Source organism: Phoca vitulina, unplaced genomic scaffold (genome assembly GCF_004348235.1).
Source record: "Phoca vitulina isolate PV1807 unplaced genomic scaffold, GSC_HSeal_1.0 scaffold18, whole genome shotgun sequence".
Lineage (NCBI taxonomy): Eukaryota > Metazoa > Chordata > Mammalia > Carnivora > Phocidae > Phoca > Phoca vitulina.
The window spans coordinates 19,643,820-19,658,829 of NW_022589721.1; the positions used below are offsets into that span (position 1 = coordinate 19,643,820).

The 15,010-nt window shown below is 47.0% G+C and overlaps 1 protein-coding gene across 6 annotated transcripts in view; it reads right to left on the reverse strand.

The window, feature by feature from the left end:
• MTSS1 (MTSS I-BAR domain containing 1) overlaps nucleotides 1–2,889 on the reverse strand; it is a 158,586-nt gene extending 155,697 nt beyond the window's left edge. For all 6 annotated transcript variants that reach the window (XM_032415757.1, XM_032415753.1, XM_032415755.1 and 3 more), the window contains exon 1: nucleotides 2,290–2,889. In XM_032415757.1, the coding sequence (XP_032271648.1) occupies nucleotides 2,290–2,361 (72 nt within the window). In that variant the 5' untranslated portion in view covers nucleotides 2,362–2,889. The remainder of the gene's footprint in view (nucleotides 1–2,289) is intronic.
• Between the last annotated feature and the right edge of the window lie 12,121 nt (nucleotides 2,890–15,010).

The window sequence follows — 15,010 nt, forward strand, 5'->3', positions numbered from 1 at the left end:
CCCCAAAAGTCTGGAATCCTGCAGACCCTGAGGCAAGTTTTAGTCTTCCCCTCCAGTTTGCTTTTCAAATCTTTGCCAAAACAAAACAAACAACCTTAAAATAAATGCCTTCCCACAGGATGTTGAACAAACCCTACCAAATTCAAAGGGAAAGAAGTCAGGAACCACAAACTATAGATACAGCATTGAAAGGGCATTAAATAAATCCTTATTTTTAACTGTCATCTTGCAGAGGGAAAAACATGCCACCTTGGCACCCATAAATCCCCCTGGCCAGAATGCTAGAGGGCAGCCACAGGATGGCAGGCGGAAAATAGGGGGCCCATCCTGTGGTGGGCTACCTTCTGAAAGGCTTTGGGTTCAAACTGCTAAATGCAAAGAACGGAGACCGGAGGGATTATGGATTAAGGAACAAAGAGAGAAAAAAAAAACTCTAGATTTTTTTTTTTTTTCTGGGTCTGCAGTGGGCAGAACTTTTAGGTCACTGGGTCCTTGTTACTACTCAGGGACTGGAAACATCCATTTCTCTTCAAAAAAAAAAAAAAGAAGAAGAAGAAAAAACCGCAAGCAGCTTTACCTGCCCATCTCAAATTCTTCCCCTGGTGATCAAAATACACATGTGCCTCAAACCAAATCTTTGATTATAAGGCGTACAGAATTTAAGTTAACAAGAAATACCCCAGAGTCCGAGGCGGGGACACCAATCTTTGTCTCAAAAGAGCACTTCAATAAGTCAATGTGGATTGAGGGCAAAGGAATGAAAGAGGCTGTCTTTGAACAGGGAATAATCCATCTAATTCCAAGTGGCTGGATTAGAGGCATTCCTGGACAAGCAGGGTCTAGCTGAAGATAATGCTACACGAATGTCAATTTCTCACACACACAAAACAACAACAACAACACAGGCTCTGTAGAAGGAGGGCCAAGACCAGGATGGAGGCACCTTGGAAAAGTTCACCCTTGGGGAGATGGCAGTTGCTTCTAAAAGGGGGAAGCAGGCGTGACAGCTGAGCATTCCTTCACAAAGTCCATCTCCCAGGCCAAACCCTCTCTAAACCTTACACTTCATCAGACAAAAGCTCCTCCAAACGCCCAGTCAGCGGCTGAAGAGGGGCTATCCACACCCACCGGCTCGACAGCTTTCCAAACCTGCCTACTCGTTTTGGAAGCCGAGCTTTTAATTAAACACCACCTCCCCGGATCTGTTGAGGCAAACTGGGGCTGGGTTAAAGCCAAAGAGAAGCTCCCTAAATACACATGAAAAAAAAAAATCCCCCCACCGCCCCCAATTCCCACCTCCAGCCAGCTCGCGAGGCTGGTTATATTTCCTTTGGAGGAGTAACACTGGGCCCTGGTCTATCTCTATGCACCAGAAAATCCACATCCAAGGAGCAGGTTATCCCCAGTCCCACCCTTTGCAGGAAAAAAACCAGGGTGTTGTTCCCCGCCCCCAATACACACGCGCGCGCGCGTGCGCGAGCACACACGGACACACACACACACCACACACACACACAAAATATTCACAATCCTTCCAAGAGAAAACCTGGAGTCTGTGTGTGGTGGGTGGGGGGGTGGGGGGGGCGGAATACAGTTCTTTAGGGGACCCCAATCTTGCCTTCAGGCTGGAGCCTCAGCCAGTGGAAGGAGGGTCCCCAGCAAGGCTACTCTGGGAACTTCTGCTCCGCGCCCCCGGGGAGGGCTGAGGAAGGCATGCACACCCTCACCAGCTTAGGAACAGCCTAATTAATGCCTAATTTGCTCAGATCCCCCCCAGGTGGACCTGAAAGCCAAGGAGGGAGAGGAAGGCCTCTCTCTCAGGCTCTCGGCCAGGGGTGGGGGGCCAGTTCCCGGGGCCGGGCAGAGCCCCCATACCCCTCCCCACCACCGCGCCAGGTGCCCCCACCCCGTACTCGGGGGAATCAGGTGTCCGCCCAGGCACCCAGTCTCCAGGGGTCGCAGACACTCCGTCCAGCGACAGACAATGGAAAACTTGGAGCCGGGGCCCTGCGCCCCCAGGGAAACGAGATGGTGCCGCCCCCTGGGACAATGAGCGTGGAGAGGGCAGGGGGCACAGACACCCCCAGAGAAGCAGCCCGCCCGGTGACCCAGCAGAGCCCGGAGCGGCGCCGCGGGTGAGCAGGTGACACCGGGCCGGAGCGCTCCCGCAGGTGGCCGGCGGCCGCGGCGCAGGCAAGGGCTAGGCGGCTGGCCCGGGGCGGAGGCGAAGCACCGCGGCGAGGTCAGTGCGCGGCCGCCGCCACCGCAGCCGCGCCCCCGGCGTCCTACCTTCATGTCGCTGATGATGGTCTGGAAGAGGCCTCCGAGCGCGCTGCATTCCTTCTCAATCACAGCCTCCATTTTCCCGGCGCCGGCAGGGAGAGGACACACACTCGGGGCCGTCTGGACTGTGCGCGGGGCCGGGGCTCGCTCACCCGCGAGCAATTCCACCTTCCGAGCGACCCACCTCCGACTCACAGCCTCTTCTGCAAAGAGGACGAAGTGCCCAAGATCGGCTGTTCTCTGCCCCAAATAATAACAATAATTTAAAAAGCCAAACCGCCCTGCAGGGTGATTCGCCTACATGCAGTGCTCGGCTCCTGGTCTTAAAAATGCCCGGAGAAGACTGACAATCAGGCCACCACTGGTGCCCACGACGGAAACAGCAAAGCCCATCTTGAAGCAGAGAAAACCGCCCGCTGACCTGGGGCCAGCGCCATTTAAAAATGCAAGATTTTCTAATTTAATAATATTTTTGAAATAAAAAAAAAATCGCCCAACAGCAGAACGCGTCTGCTCGCGGCGTCCGGATCTGTTGCTCGCAGCCGCGGCCGCCGCCTCCTTTTCAGTCCTGCGCGCCCGGCCCCGGCGCTCGCTCTGGCGCGGCTCCCGGGGACGTTCGGAGGGGCGCACGCGCGCTCGCGGCCGTGCGTCCGCCGCGGGGGCGCGGGTAGGGCGCGCGCTCGCGGCCGTGCGTCCGCCGCACGCGGGCGGGGCTAGGAGCGCGTGCCCGGGAGGCGCGTGGAGCGCACGCAGAGGAGGGGAACCGGCGGGCGCTGCGGCGAGGATTCCAGCCCCGCGGGAGACACCTCCTCCTCGGAGCACGCGCGGAGCACCCCCTCCTGCCCTGGGCGCGGGTCGCAGCGCGGAGAGGGCGTGTCAGCACGCGGCTGGACGAGCGCCCACCCCACAATGGCTGCGAGCGCCTGGAACCGAGGGTGCACCGCCGCTCCCCGGGGTCTTGCAGGGTGGCCCGCTTAGCGCAGTGCCCAGCATATTCTAGTGAGCGCTCAGTAGGGCGGGAAAGCTGACGCGGCTGCTGCTACTGCAGCCTTTGGAGAAGCCCTTTCTCTGATATCAGGACTGCCACGCCAGTCACGATTGCAGACAGCATTCGTAATCTGTAATTAATTTGTAATTAACAAATATGTAATTAAGGAGAGTTTGGGTGCGTATCCTGTGGCGGGATGCCCAGTTCAATAAAAGTTGCAGGCTGCTGGGAAAGTGGATTGATTTGCCATTGCAAAATAAATGGATTGAGTTTTTGTATCCTGTCTTCGGTTTCTGGATATTGTTGACTGCCTGTCACTTGGATGTTTTTTTGGTTTTTGTTTTTTCAGGCCCACTGAGGGCATTGGGTGTTGGTATCACTGCAGAGAGCCCTGTTGGGACGTTCAACCTGGAAAGAGCACAAATGTTCCTGAGTTGATTTGGAGGCTGGTGGTTCATTTTCATAGCTCCACCGCCTAACTGCACATAGCTGGAGCCCTCATTTAGATTACCACCAAATAGGCAAGGAAGAAGGGAATCAAATGAGCGGCTTTTTAAAAGACCTTTAAACATAAGTACCTAACTCTTGACTGCTCCCTTGCCCCGTGAGCTGACCCTGTGAAGCACAAAATACAACAAAGGGAAATACTGGGGAGGAGACAAAAGAAACCATATGCAAAATGCTGTAGGCTTGTGTCAGACTCACTCACTCAGTAATAGGTCAAGTTCTGGCTTTGAAAAATTGCATGCATCAAGGAGATTCATGGAGGGGCATATCACAGCTGCAGAAGATAATTTTACCCTGGGCCACTCTGCCCAACTTTTTTTTTTTAAGATTTTATTTATTTATTTATTTATTTGAGAGAGAGAGAGAGAGAGCACATGAGGGAGGAGGGTCAGAGGGAGAAGCAGACTCCCTGCCAAGCAGGGAGCCTGGTTGGTGCTCGATCCCAGGACTCCAGGATCATGACCTGAGCCAAAGGCAGTCGCTTAACCAACTCTGCCCAACTTTTAATCACAACCCTTCTCCACCCCCTCCCAAAAATCATAAAGAGGAGTGTTACTTCTGGAATTAACCAATCTCTTGGACAACCCTGCTGGATCCTGTCCCCAAGGTTATGGGGATGTATAAGTCACATCTTCACCTTGCCAGTAATAGAACTTGACATACAGTTTGCTGTCAATCATTATCATTAGTATGATGTTTAGTACTATTGGTATTATAGTGATCAGGTCACTGTTTATAGAGCCTGATTGTACTGGGTTCAAACTCCAGTTTACAACCTACTAACTAACTGTATGACCTTGGGCCAAACTAACTGGGCCTCAGTTTCCTCATCTGTAAGTGGGGATAAAAACTTCATAGGGCTGTAGTGACTTTTACTTCCACTAATATATGTAAAGCATTTAAAACAGTTCCTGGCCTATGGTAAATAAGCTCTCAATAAATCTTACAGACGTAGCTTCTTCATAATAGCTTCTTCATAATAACTATTACGAATAGCCAAGATGTGGGAACAACCTAAATGTCCATAATGGATGAATGGATAAAGAAAATGTGGTATGTACATACAATGGGGTATTATTCAGCCTCAAAGGAAATCCTGCAATATGTAACAACATGGATGCAACTTGAGGACATTATGATAAGGGAAATAAACCAACTGCAGGACAAAGACTGCATGATTCCACTTATGAGTGGAATTGAGTACTAGCTAAAATACTCAAATTCATAGGATGGCTGCCAGGCGCTGGGGTTGGGGGAAGGCGGTAATGGGAAGTTGTTAGCCAATGGGCATGAAGTCTCAATTACACAAGATGAGCTAAGTCTAGTGAATGAGGGATTTTGAACAGGAAAGGGACAACATCAGATTTACACCCCTACATCACATTCTTTCCCCATGTTTCAGCATCCCTCAAACTCTTTTCTCCCTTCAAAATGTCCCGAACTCACTGCACAGACAACAAGATCTGATTAACATGCAATTCCTCCCAGGAGTGTTTGCCTTTTTTTTTTTTAATAGCTCCTAGGAGGAGGAACCCAGAGGAATGAAGCTCTACTAAAGGAATTTTAAGTCGTGTGATCTTGGAAAGGAGAGACTGAGAAGCAGCGAAGCCTTCTCAAAGGCACTCCCATCACCCTCCTTCACCTGGTAGAGGGTGGTTCAGGATGCCCACCACCATCTCCTAGCCCCGAGACCTCTGGCAGGTTGTTTGATCTCTGGAGCCAGCCTGTTTCCTTGCAGGTTCCTGACTCGTGGCCTGTTTCCAGGGTTGAAGTAGATATCAAATGCCTATCACATAATAGTCTACCCAGAGGACTTCCCTTCCCTCTCAGAAGTGATTCTCAGCCCCAGGTGCACCAGGAGTTCGGCCTGGTCCTCAGACTTGGCAATTGGAATCCCCTGGGGGAATTTGAAAACACCTGCGCCTGAGTTCCACGGCCAGGGAGACTGATTTAATTCATCTGGGCCATAGCCTGGGCATCAGGACTTTTTTAAACTCCCCAAATGATTCTAACGTGCAGCAAATTTGAGAACTTTGATCTAAGGAACTTTAAAAGAAACTACTCTTGCTCAGGTCCTACCCTTAAACAATTAAAGTAGAATCTCTGGGGACTGGGCTCCAGATTTTTTTTTAATGTATTATACACATTTTATTCCATCCTCGTATAAGGACATACAGACATATGGGTGTGTGTGTGTACATATGTATGTGTGCATATTTTGTCATTATTTGCTTTACACGAATAGAATCACATCACACTCACTTTTCTGGATCTTGTTATTAACGCTTCCTGTTGGGGCTTCTGGGTGGCTCAGTTGGTTAAGCGTCTGCCTTGGGCTCAGGTCATGATCCCAGGGTCCTGGGATTAAACCCTGCATCAGGCTCCCTCTGCCCCTCCTCCTTGCTCAGGCTCTCTCTCTCAAATAAATAAATAAAATCTTTTTAAAAAAATAAATAAAAATTTTAAAAAAAAAACATTTCCTGTTAACACTTCTTACCATCAACAATTCCTGGGGCACCTGGGTGGCTCAGTCAGTTAAGCATCTGACTCTTGGTTTCAGCTCAAGTCATGATCTCACAGTCTTGGGATCAAGCCCTGCATCGGGCTCCACTCTCCACATGGAGTCTGCTTTGGATTCTCTCTCCCTCTGCTTCTCTGCCCACTTGTGCTCCCTCTCTCTTTCTCTCTCAAATAGGTAAATAAATAAAACCTTTAAAAAAAAAAATTCCTATAGAAATCCCTCCAAGTCAATTAATATTATTCCAACACACTTTTTTCATTTAATATTTTTTTACTTTGCTACAATTTCAAACATACAGAAAGAAGAGTGCAGAGACTTCCACATTCACCCTGCATTAGATCCCCCAAATGTTAACCCATGATGGTATTTCCTCTGTGTCTCCATATGCTTTGGAGGCTCCTCATGAGATTCCAACGTGTGTCCACGTTGCTAGGGGAGGCCTCAGGGATGCGATGAAGCTTCAGGCAATGGTCTGTGACACTTCTGACCCTTGTAAGGGATCCTTGCACAAGGGCAGCCGGGCTCTGGATAGGCTCTGAGGATAGGCTCAGAGTCAAGCAGCCTAGGTGTGAATTCTGACTTCTCTTCCCAGCTTTTCGTGCCTCAGTTTCTTCATCTGTAAAATAGATAATGGAAGTGCAAACTCCTAAGGGTGTGTGAGGCCTAAATGGGATGACTTACTCTAGCACTTGGCACCAGTAAGTACTCAATCAAGGTGAGCTATTCACATGTATTGATCATTACCATGACTCATCTGTGAGATAAAACTGGTTTAAGCTCCCCCTCATGACCTATTAGCAAAATGTTTTATGAGCCCCAACCCACTAAATCCCTTAGAAAAACTGGGGAGTTGTCAGTAGATAAAAGCATCTCAAATTTAGAAACCGAAGGCCTTTTTGCAAATGAAACCAGCAAGAATCAACAATAATATCTGTTGCGGTGACTCACCCTAAGAGATGTTTTGTATGTGTTTGTGGATGCTGGCCTGGGATACACCCAAGAATACTATAACCTCAATGTGCAGAATGTGTCACTGAGGCAGGAAACTAATGAAAGAAGGTCTACCCTCACAAACTGATTGGTAACAAGGCCAAAGGCTGGAACAGTAGGGTCACAAGCTCAGCATGTCTATGGGATCAGGCCGCATACCTGTGAAGAAGGCCAATTGTCAGTTCATGAGAAGTGGGGGGACAGTGGACGCCTGGAGAACAAAGTGCTCGCTCCAAGAGCCAGTTGTTCCTCGGTCCCAGGCCGAGTGGGAAGGTGTGCCCTTAATTGCCCCACATTCCAGTCCTTCCAGAGGGGCTGAAACTTTGCGTCTTGATGTGAAGTTTTCCAAAATCTAAATATTTTAAAATTTCCCAGTTTTTAAAATCTCCTCTGCAGGCCAGTTTGAAGCATCTGGTCATGGCAATTACATAGAGAGTTTGGTTCATAGGGAAGATGTAAAAGAGGGGAAAAGGAAAAGAATTTACATTTTTTGGGGTGTCTGGGTGGCTCAGCCGGTTAAGCAGCTGTCTTAGGCTCAGGTCATGATCTCAGGGTCCCGAGATCGAGCCCCACATTGGGCTCCCTGCTCAGCGGGGAGCCTGCTTCTCCCTCTCTCTCTGTCCCTCTCCCCACTCGTTCTCTCTCTCTCTCTCAAATAAATAAATAAATAAATAAAATCTTAAAAAAATAAGAATTTACATTTCTCTGGGACTGTTCAAGGAAGAGGGACCCTATCTAATGGTTCTAGGTCACCAGGAAAGTCTGTGTCTGCCCAGTACTGGGGTAGGGATGGTTAGTCAATTCCTGATCTACTTCTTGAGCATCTACTCTGTGCCCAGTCACACTTCTCCCAGGAGAATTTGATTTCCTTCTCCTTGTTTATACTGTCCCAGGCTGCCTGCTGACTCCTAATTTGGCAAAATTAGTTACCTTGATATTGAGAATGGAGTTTGCAGGGAAAAAGCAGACATCCCCATTGCAAATTACAGAACAGGATTGTCCAAGATCTGATCTCTTCCTCTTCCTGAGCTTAGCGTTTTCTGTTCCATACAAGCACAATGAGAAAAAGGAGCATTTTGTAAGTAAGATACGAGTTCTGGTTAGAGTAGCAGAAAAAAGAGTGAAAAGCATATTAGAACACCTTACTTTTAACATAACACATGAAGCAATTGAAAAAGACCTAGTTAAATCTAATTAATCAGAGGCATCTGAGTTTGCCGGAAAATGGAAAATTGATGTATTCTGCAAAACCCAACATTTCCCCATGTAAACATTTTACAGTGATTTTTTAGTATAGTCACAGTTGTGTGACCATCACCACAACTAATTTTAGAACATTTTCATCAAAGCAACCCCTACCCATTTGCATTTCGCTGTACCTCTCCATCCCCAGCCCTAGACATCTACTAATCAACTCTCTGTCTCTAGAGATTTGCCTATTCTGGACATTTCATATAAATAAAATCATACATTGGCCTTTCTCATCTGGCTTCTTTCACTCAGTGTAATGTTTACAAGGATCATCCATGTTGTAGCATGTTTCTGTGCTTCATTCCTTTTTATGGCTGAATAATCCATTGTATGGATGTACCACATTTTGTTTATCCATTCATCAGTTGATGAACATTTGAATTGTTTCCACTTTGAGTACTATGAATAAAGGTGCTATAAACATTCATGTATGAGTTTTTGTGTGGACATGTGTTTTCAGTTCTCTTGGGTATATACTTATAGCGGAATTTCTGGTTCATATGGAATACCTATTTGTAAACTTTTGGGGGAATTGTCAGACTATTTTCCAGTAAATAGTTTCTTATTCCATACAATTTCATAAGGTTTTTCACAACACGAAGTAGCTCTAATGAAGTCAATGTCAATCTATTCATAACAGTGACATCATCTATCTGTATCATCCCCAGCTAGTGACTGGTGGTATGGTAAATCTCTATTACCTGGCATTGCACCCACAGCAAACTGTTTATTGATTCTTCCAATAGCATGATTTTAGAAATTTTTAAATTCATTTTCGAACAATCCCATTGTTAATGTTTCTAGCACTGAGACTCCCAGGTAAACAAAATTCTACTGTAGCCAATTAATATTCTGTCTATACATCTGTCTCTCATAAATCGGGCTAGCAGGAGTCTATCCCTGAGAGTCTGTTAACTCACTGACTAGACCAAGATTCTGCACCTACAAAGCTGCTTTCTGGTTTCTTTGGACAGCTGAGTATATAAAATGGCCCGTAAATTAAGCACGCATTGGAGCAAGATAATAATCACCAGCCACTTAACATCTATAGTCTTTTGCTGTGTCCGCTTTGCACATTTAACTGATGGAGGTGGCTTGAGGCTTCCTCTCTCCAGCAACCCCACAAACATGCCTACAATTTTAGGAGGTTTTACCAGGGCAGATGCAAGTTTCCTTCTCCTGTGTCTTGGCTTTTCTTTAAATCAACAATGAACACAGGGGCATAGGAGACCTGTCTGTAACGTGCTAAGGTAGATTAGGCATGGGTTTGGAGTCATAGAGATTTAAGTTCAAATGCTCATGTTTCCATATTATAGCTGAATCCATGAGCAAATTACTTGGCCTGCCCATGCCGTTGATAAAATGCAAAATATCCCTACTTCTAAATCTTGAAGATTAGAGATAATGTGGTTCCTGAGCCTAAGCTGTAACAGGCACTCAATAGTGTGTGTGTGTGCGCGCGCGTGCGAGCATGCCTGTGATTCTCAACCACACTGCCAGCATTCTCTCTTTAGATTTTCAATATGGGAGGCTTTGTTTGGGGTAACAGGGGTGAATTTAGGCCACTGAGCCCGGAGACATTTAATCAATTGTTTCAAAGCAGTTCTGCCTTGTTTACTTTTAATAATGGGTTTGTTTGCTTTTAATAATAAGACCCAGACCCAGCCCTTCTATTTTCTGAAGCTGGGGAGCAAATGGATGCTTGTGAACCGGCACTCAGGAGCAATCTCTGCAGCCACAAGGGGCCAGTGGGGGGGGGGGGCGGGGGACATTCATTTGCAGAGGGTAATGGTATTTACCTGCGATCCTATCCAGCAGCTTCAAAGGTGGTGGCAAGCATTACCCAGCTAATGAGCACAACACCCCCTAGGCCCCCTGGCCCCAAGGCAGGAATGATGTTACATAATATCTCCCCAGTGATGCCCATCAGAAGACAGAGGGAGAAAAAAGAACTTGCCTACCTGAGCTTGACTAGCTGTGGGATCTCCAGGGAATCAGAAATCCTTCCTGGGCCTTACTTCCCTCTGTAAAATGAGAGGGTTGGTACCTTCCAGGTGATGTTACAAGTGTCTTCCATGTGATGGTAGTTGACCTTCAGGCTCACTCTCCATCTTTGTTGACTTTACATATACAGGCGTGTCTGTCTGTCTCTGGGGGTACTTTGGAAACAGCTGGAAAAAGAGATTCAGGAAGAGACAAGTGCTGTGTGCTCCAGGCAGTGGCCCAGAGAGGCATTCCCAGTGAAAGAACAAAGTCACTTCCCAGATGATGCTTAATTGCTTAATGCCTGCCCCCTCCCCCCCCACCCCCGCACTACCTTGGATTCTTGGACTCTTCCTATCACTTTGTCTGTCACTAGACAAAGCAGAAGAAGCATCTAAGTCCCACGATGCATGACACCATTAGCTTGTCCCAGCTGCAACTGGGGCACTTCTTTCCCCCAAAAAACTTGTTTATATTTATTTTACTCTAAATCTATTTTTACCTAAATATATTGAAGTAGGAGAGGCCTACCCATCTCACACCTCCTATTGACATGCATTTTCTGGAACAAATTCAAACCCAATTATCAAATGAAACAGATTTCCACTAAGTTCTTCCCCATAATTCCAATTTTTCTGATAGGGAGCTTACTATTTCAAATGGCAACCATCCTCTTGTTGGTCATAGCTATTTATTTGAAATAATATCTTTATCCTGAGTTGGATACTTTCCCCCTTGTTGAAGGGAATTTTCTTAAGGACCTATAATCAAGGCACCATCTTTCCTTCAACACCATCTCTCAGAGGAGAAATGTAAATAGCCACACAATTCACATACATGTTAACCACTGGGTCTCAGTAACATATTATTATAAGAAATTACATATTTATCTAAACTCTATTCTCTATATATTTGTATATTCTATTCTATAATGTAATTTCTGCTTATAGTTTAATATATATTGTAATATATAAAAATAATTTGAAAACTGGATTAATTTAGAAAAAGCGACTCTCTCAGGGGACCCATTCATGAAAATGGAAAGATCTTTTATCAAGTAATTTCCCCCGGGGGGCCTTTAAATAGCAATCTCCCCGTTTTGATTCAATCTGTAGCAATCCCATTTAGCTGCATTACTGGACCACCTCCTTGTGTGAAGGAAGAAGGTAAACTATATTGGTGACCATTTAGCTCTCTGGTTTTTTTTCCCAACTTGCTTCTAATTCATTTGGCCATTAATCGGGCTCCCCCCCCCCCCCCCGCAGCCATTTGATCTGTTTGCAAGATAAGCAGAGAGTTAGGGCCACTCCTCCAGTTACAATGGCTTTCCAGAAGCACAATCCAAAGGGACACTGGAGTTATGACAAATGATTAATTGAATAACTCACTCGAAAACGATGTGCCGCTTTAAAGACCTAATAGCTGATGGAGTAAGACCTCACGTAGTAGCCTAAGAACCATGCCGAGGGAAAAAAAATTTTTTTAAAGATTCCCATTAATGGATTTCTACAAATGCTGGATGCACGATAGAAAATAACATTTCCATAATTTTGATAATATGCACTTACATTTGCATAACTCTACACAGTTTATGAAGCATTTTCACAAATATTGTTGCAGCTCTTACAGTGTCAGAGGGATGGGGGACGCAGGGGAGGGGGGAGCGGGGGGTGGGGGGGAAAGAGGGGGTGGAGGTGGCCCTGAAAGTCCTCAGCTGGACTCGTGTCCCAGGAGCGACAGCAGGCTTGGATCTGTTGGCTCCCCAAAGGCACCCCGCCAAGGAAGTGGCAAAAGTAGCACCAGGACCCAGGACTCTAATTTGAAATCTCTTTTAACCGCATCATCTCCTGAGCATCACAGCTTAAACCACCTCTTTGGATATTTCTCACTCTGGAGAGAAGGGCACACCGCCTTGAAAGTATCTGGCCGTTGGGGGCCCAGAAGCCCAAGCAAGACTGCGACCCATGGGGCGCCTGGGTGGCTCAGTCGTTAAGCGTCTGCCTTCGGCTCAGGTCATGATCTCAGGTTCCTGGGATGGAGCCCCGCATCGGGCTCCCTGCTCTGTGGGAAGCCTGCTTCTCCCTCTCGCACTCCCCCTGCTTGTGTTCCCTCTCTCGCTGTGTCTCTCTGTCAAATACATAAAATAAAATCTTTAAAAAAAAAAAAAAAGACTGCGACCCACAGAAAGCATCTAAGTCCCATGATGCATGACACCATTATTTTCCGATATTATAAAGGAATGGGTTCCTTTCTGTGGGACCTTCATGGAATTTACTGCAAGGGGTCCATACATCCTCATGAACCCCCAAGCCCATGTACAGAGAGACTGAATATACAAGCAGTGGCCAGATCACATTAAAAAAATTAAAACTTTAAGCCACAACCTGCCCAAGAAATACATCCTTTATCTACCTTTATCAATAAACAACCCAGGTAGCCAGCCTGCCCTAACTCAGATTTGCAAGAAGCCGGATCGCCCTCTCTAGCGGCAATCCAGGAAGCGAAACAATAATTCTGCAAAAATCGGCCCCAAATGTCCAGAACTTCGTTGGTAACTGATACCTTCCCTGTTTGGTTTTTGTTGTTGTTGTTGTTGTTCCCTTGCTTCCAACTTGGGACCAATCAGAGAAAGCTACATATGCACCCCTAACCAATAGGATCCCCTGCTTCTAGTTAGCCCGCCTCCAGCTTCCCAACAGCCTCCAATCAGGGCACACTGAAAGTTGGGGTTCCTTCCACAATGAAGCTCTCCAACTCTTCCGCCTGCCTGTCAGTCTCTGCCCAAATGCCAGTGACAGCGGCCGACTTTCTTGCGATCGCATATAAATAGGCTTTGCTTTTCTCATTTGGAGGGTCTTCGTTTATTTGCCGGGTATAAACCAGAGATGTAATACGCCTCATTCATACACATACCCCTCCCTTCAAATATGTGTAGCTGCTGTCGTGCTGTGGGTCCTAGTCCAGACCCTGCCACGAACTGCATGTGTAAGATTAGTAGATTTGTTCTTCTTGTTGAGTGGTTCCAACACACACAGCTCTGCCCTTCTCCTTCCTACTTCTCGGGGTCATTACTTGCTCAAGGCTGGCCGTCTAACACAGGCAGCTGGACTCCAGAACCTGGACTCCTCACTGCTGTGGGTCTACCCCCTGCCACGTCAGGGGTATGTGGGCAGAGCCCACGGCTGCCTGTGCCTCACTGGATTTCCAGCACCTCCCTCAATGCTAGTACATAGTCCATGCCTAGCAGGTATTTATGGAATGGATGAATGGCTTCTATCTCATCTGTACGGGGCCTAACAAAACATTTCATACACATTGGAAGTTAATACTATTCAATGTCCCTGACTGTGTTCAGCTTTCTCCCGTTACTGTTAACAACCAAAGAGAAAGGCTTTACTATACACAAATAGTTCGTTTGCCCTACCCCCACCAGATTTTTGTTCCTATTTACCCAATGTCTAGTCCTGTCTTTTGTTATATTTCGATGCCCTGTTGAATGAAAAGGACCATTTGTCTCAATAGGTGCTAGAAAACAACAACAAAAAAAGAGAGATCGTTTGCTTCTTTCCCACCCAGATCTATATCCATAATTCGCTCCTCTCTCCCTTTGGGTGTGTTGTTTTTACTCCCCAGCTAGTGGCCCTGCCGTGAACGCGTCCAAAGAGCCATCACCTGTGGGGCCCCTTACCCTCTCTCTAGAGCTCACCCACTTCTCCTTGACACCATTTACAGGAGGCGGTGCTAAGTTTACAGCCCCAGGAACAGCAGCTCTAGGAACCCAATTCGCACACACTGAATGCTGTGGGATCCTGTTCCCGGCCGGCAGCTTTTTTTGGGTTGTTCATTTCCCCTGCCTGGCACTAATAGCTTTTTCAGACCTCTCCAGGGATGTGGACTATTTTGCATTCGTAAGCCACCTTTATGGAGAGGGCCTGCAGTTTTGAAGGGCCCCGTGACCACTTACTCAGTCGGACACGCAAAGCGTCAAGGCCTAGTTCATCGGAAAGTGGAAATGCGTGGTAAGTGTGATATTGTGAATGTCCTTGTGGCACTGGATGGTCACGCAGGACTCCAGCGTGGCTGACATCATGTTGGAGAAATGGAATTGTACTGATGCAAAGGATTGTTCTGCTAGCTCTTTAAAGGAGGGCGGTGGGATGAAAAAGGAAGTGCCATTGAGTGGGGGCAGGCTAAGAGAAAAGGAAGTGTTCAGCTTGAAGTCTGGAAGATTTTGCCCTTCCAAAGCAGGGCAGGGGATCCACCCAAGTCCCAGGTAATTGCCCTACCATGCTTCCATCCTGATCATCAGCATGGCAGGCCTAGAGAAGTTTCTGAACTAATTTGTGGCCCCTTCTCTGTGCCCGGCTCTTTCCCCATTTAACTCTCACACGATTGCTATGAGAAAGTTGCTGTGGCCTTATTTTGTACTTGGGGAAAGTGACACTCAAGGAAATGACACAGTGTGGCCAGTGTCACATTGCTAAGGG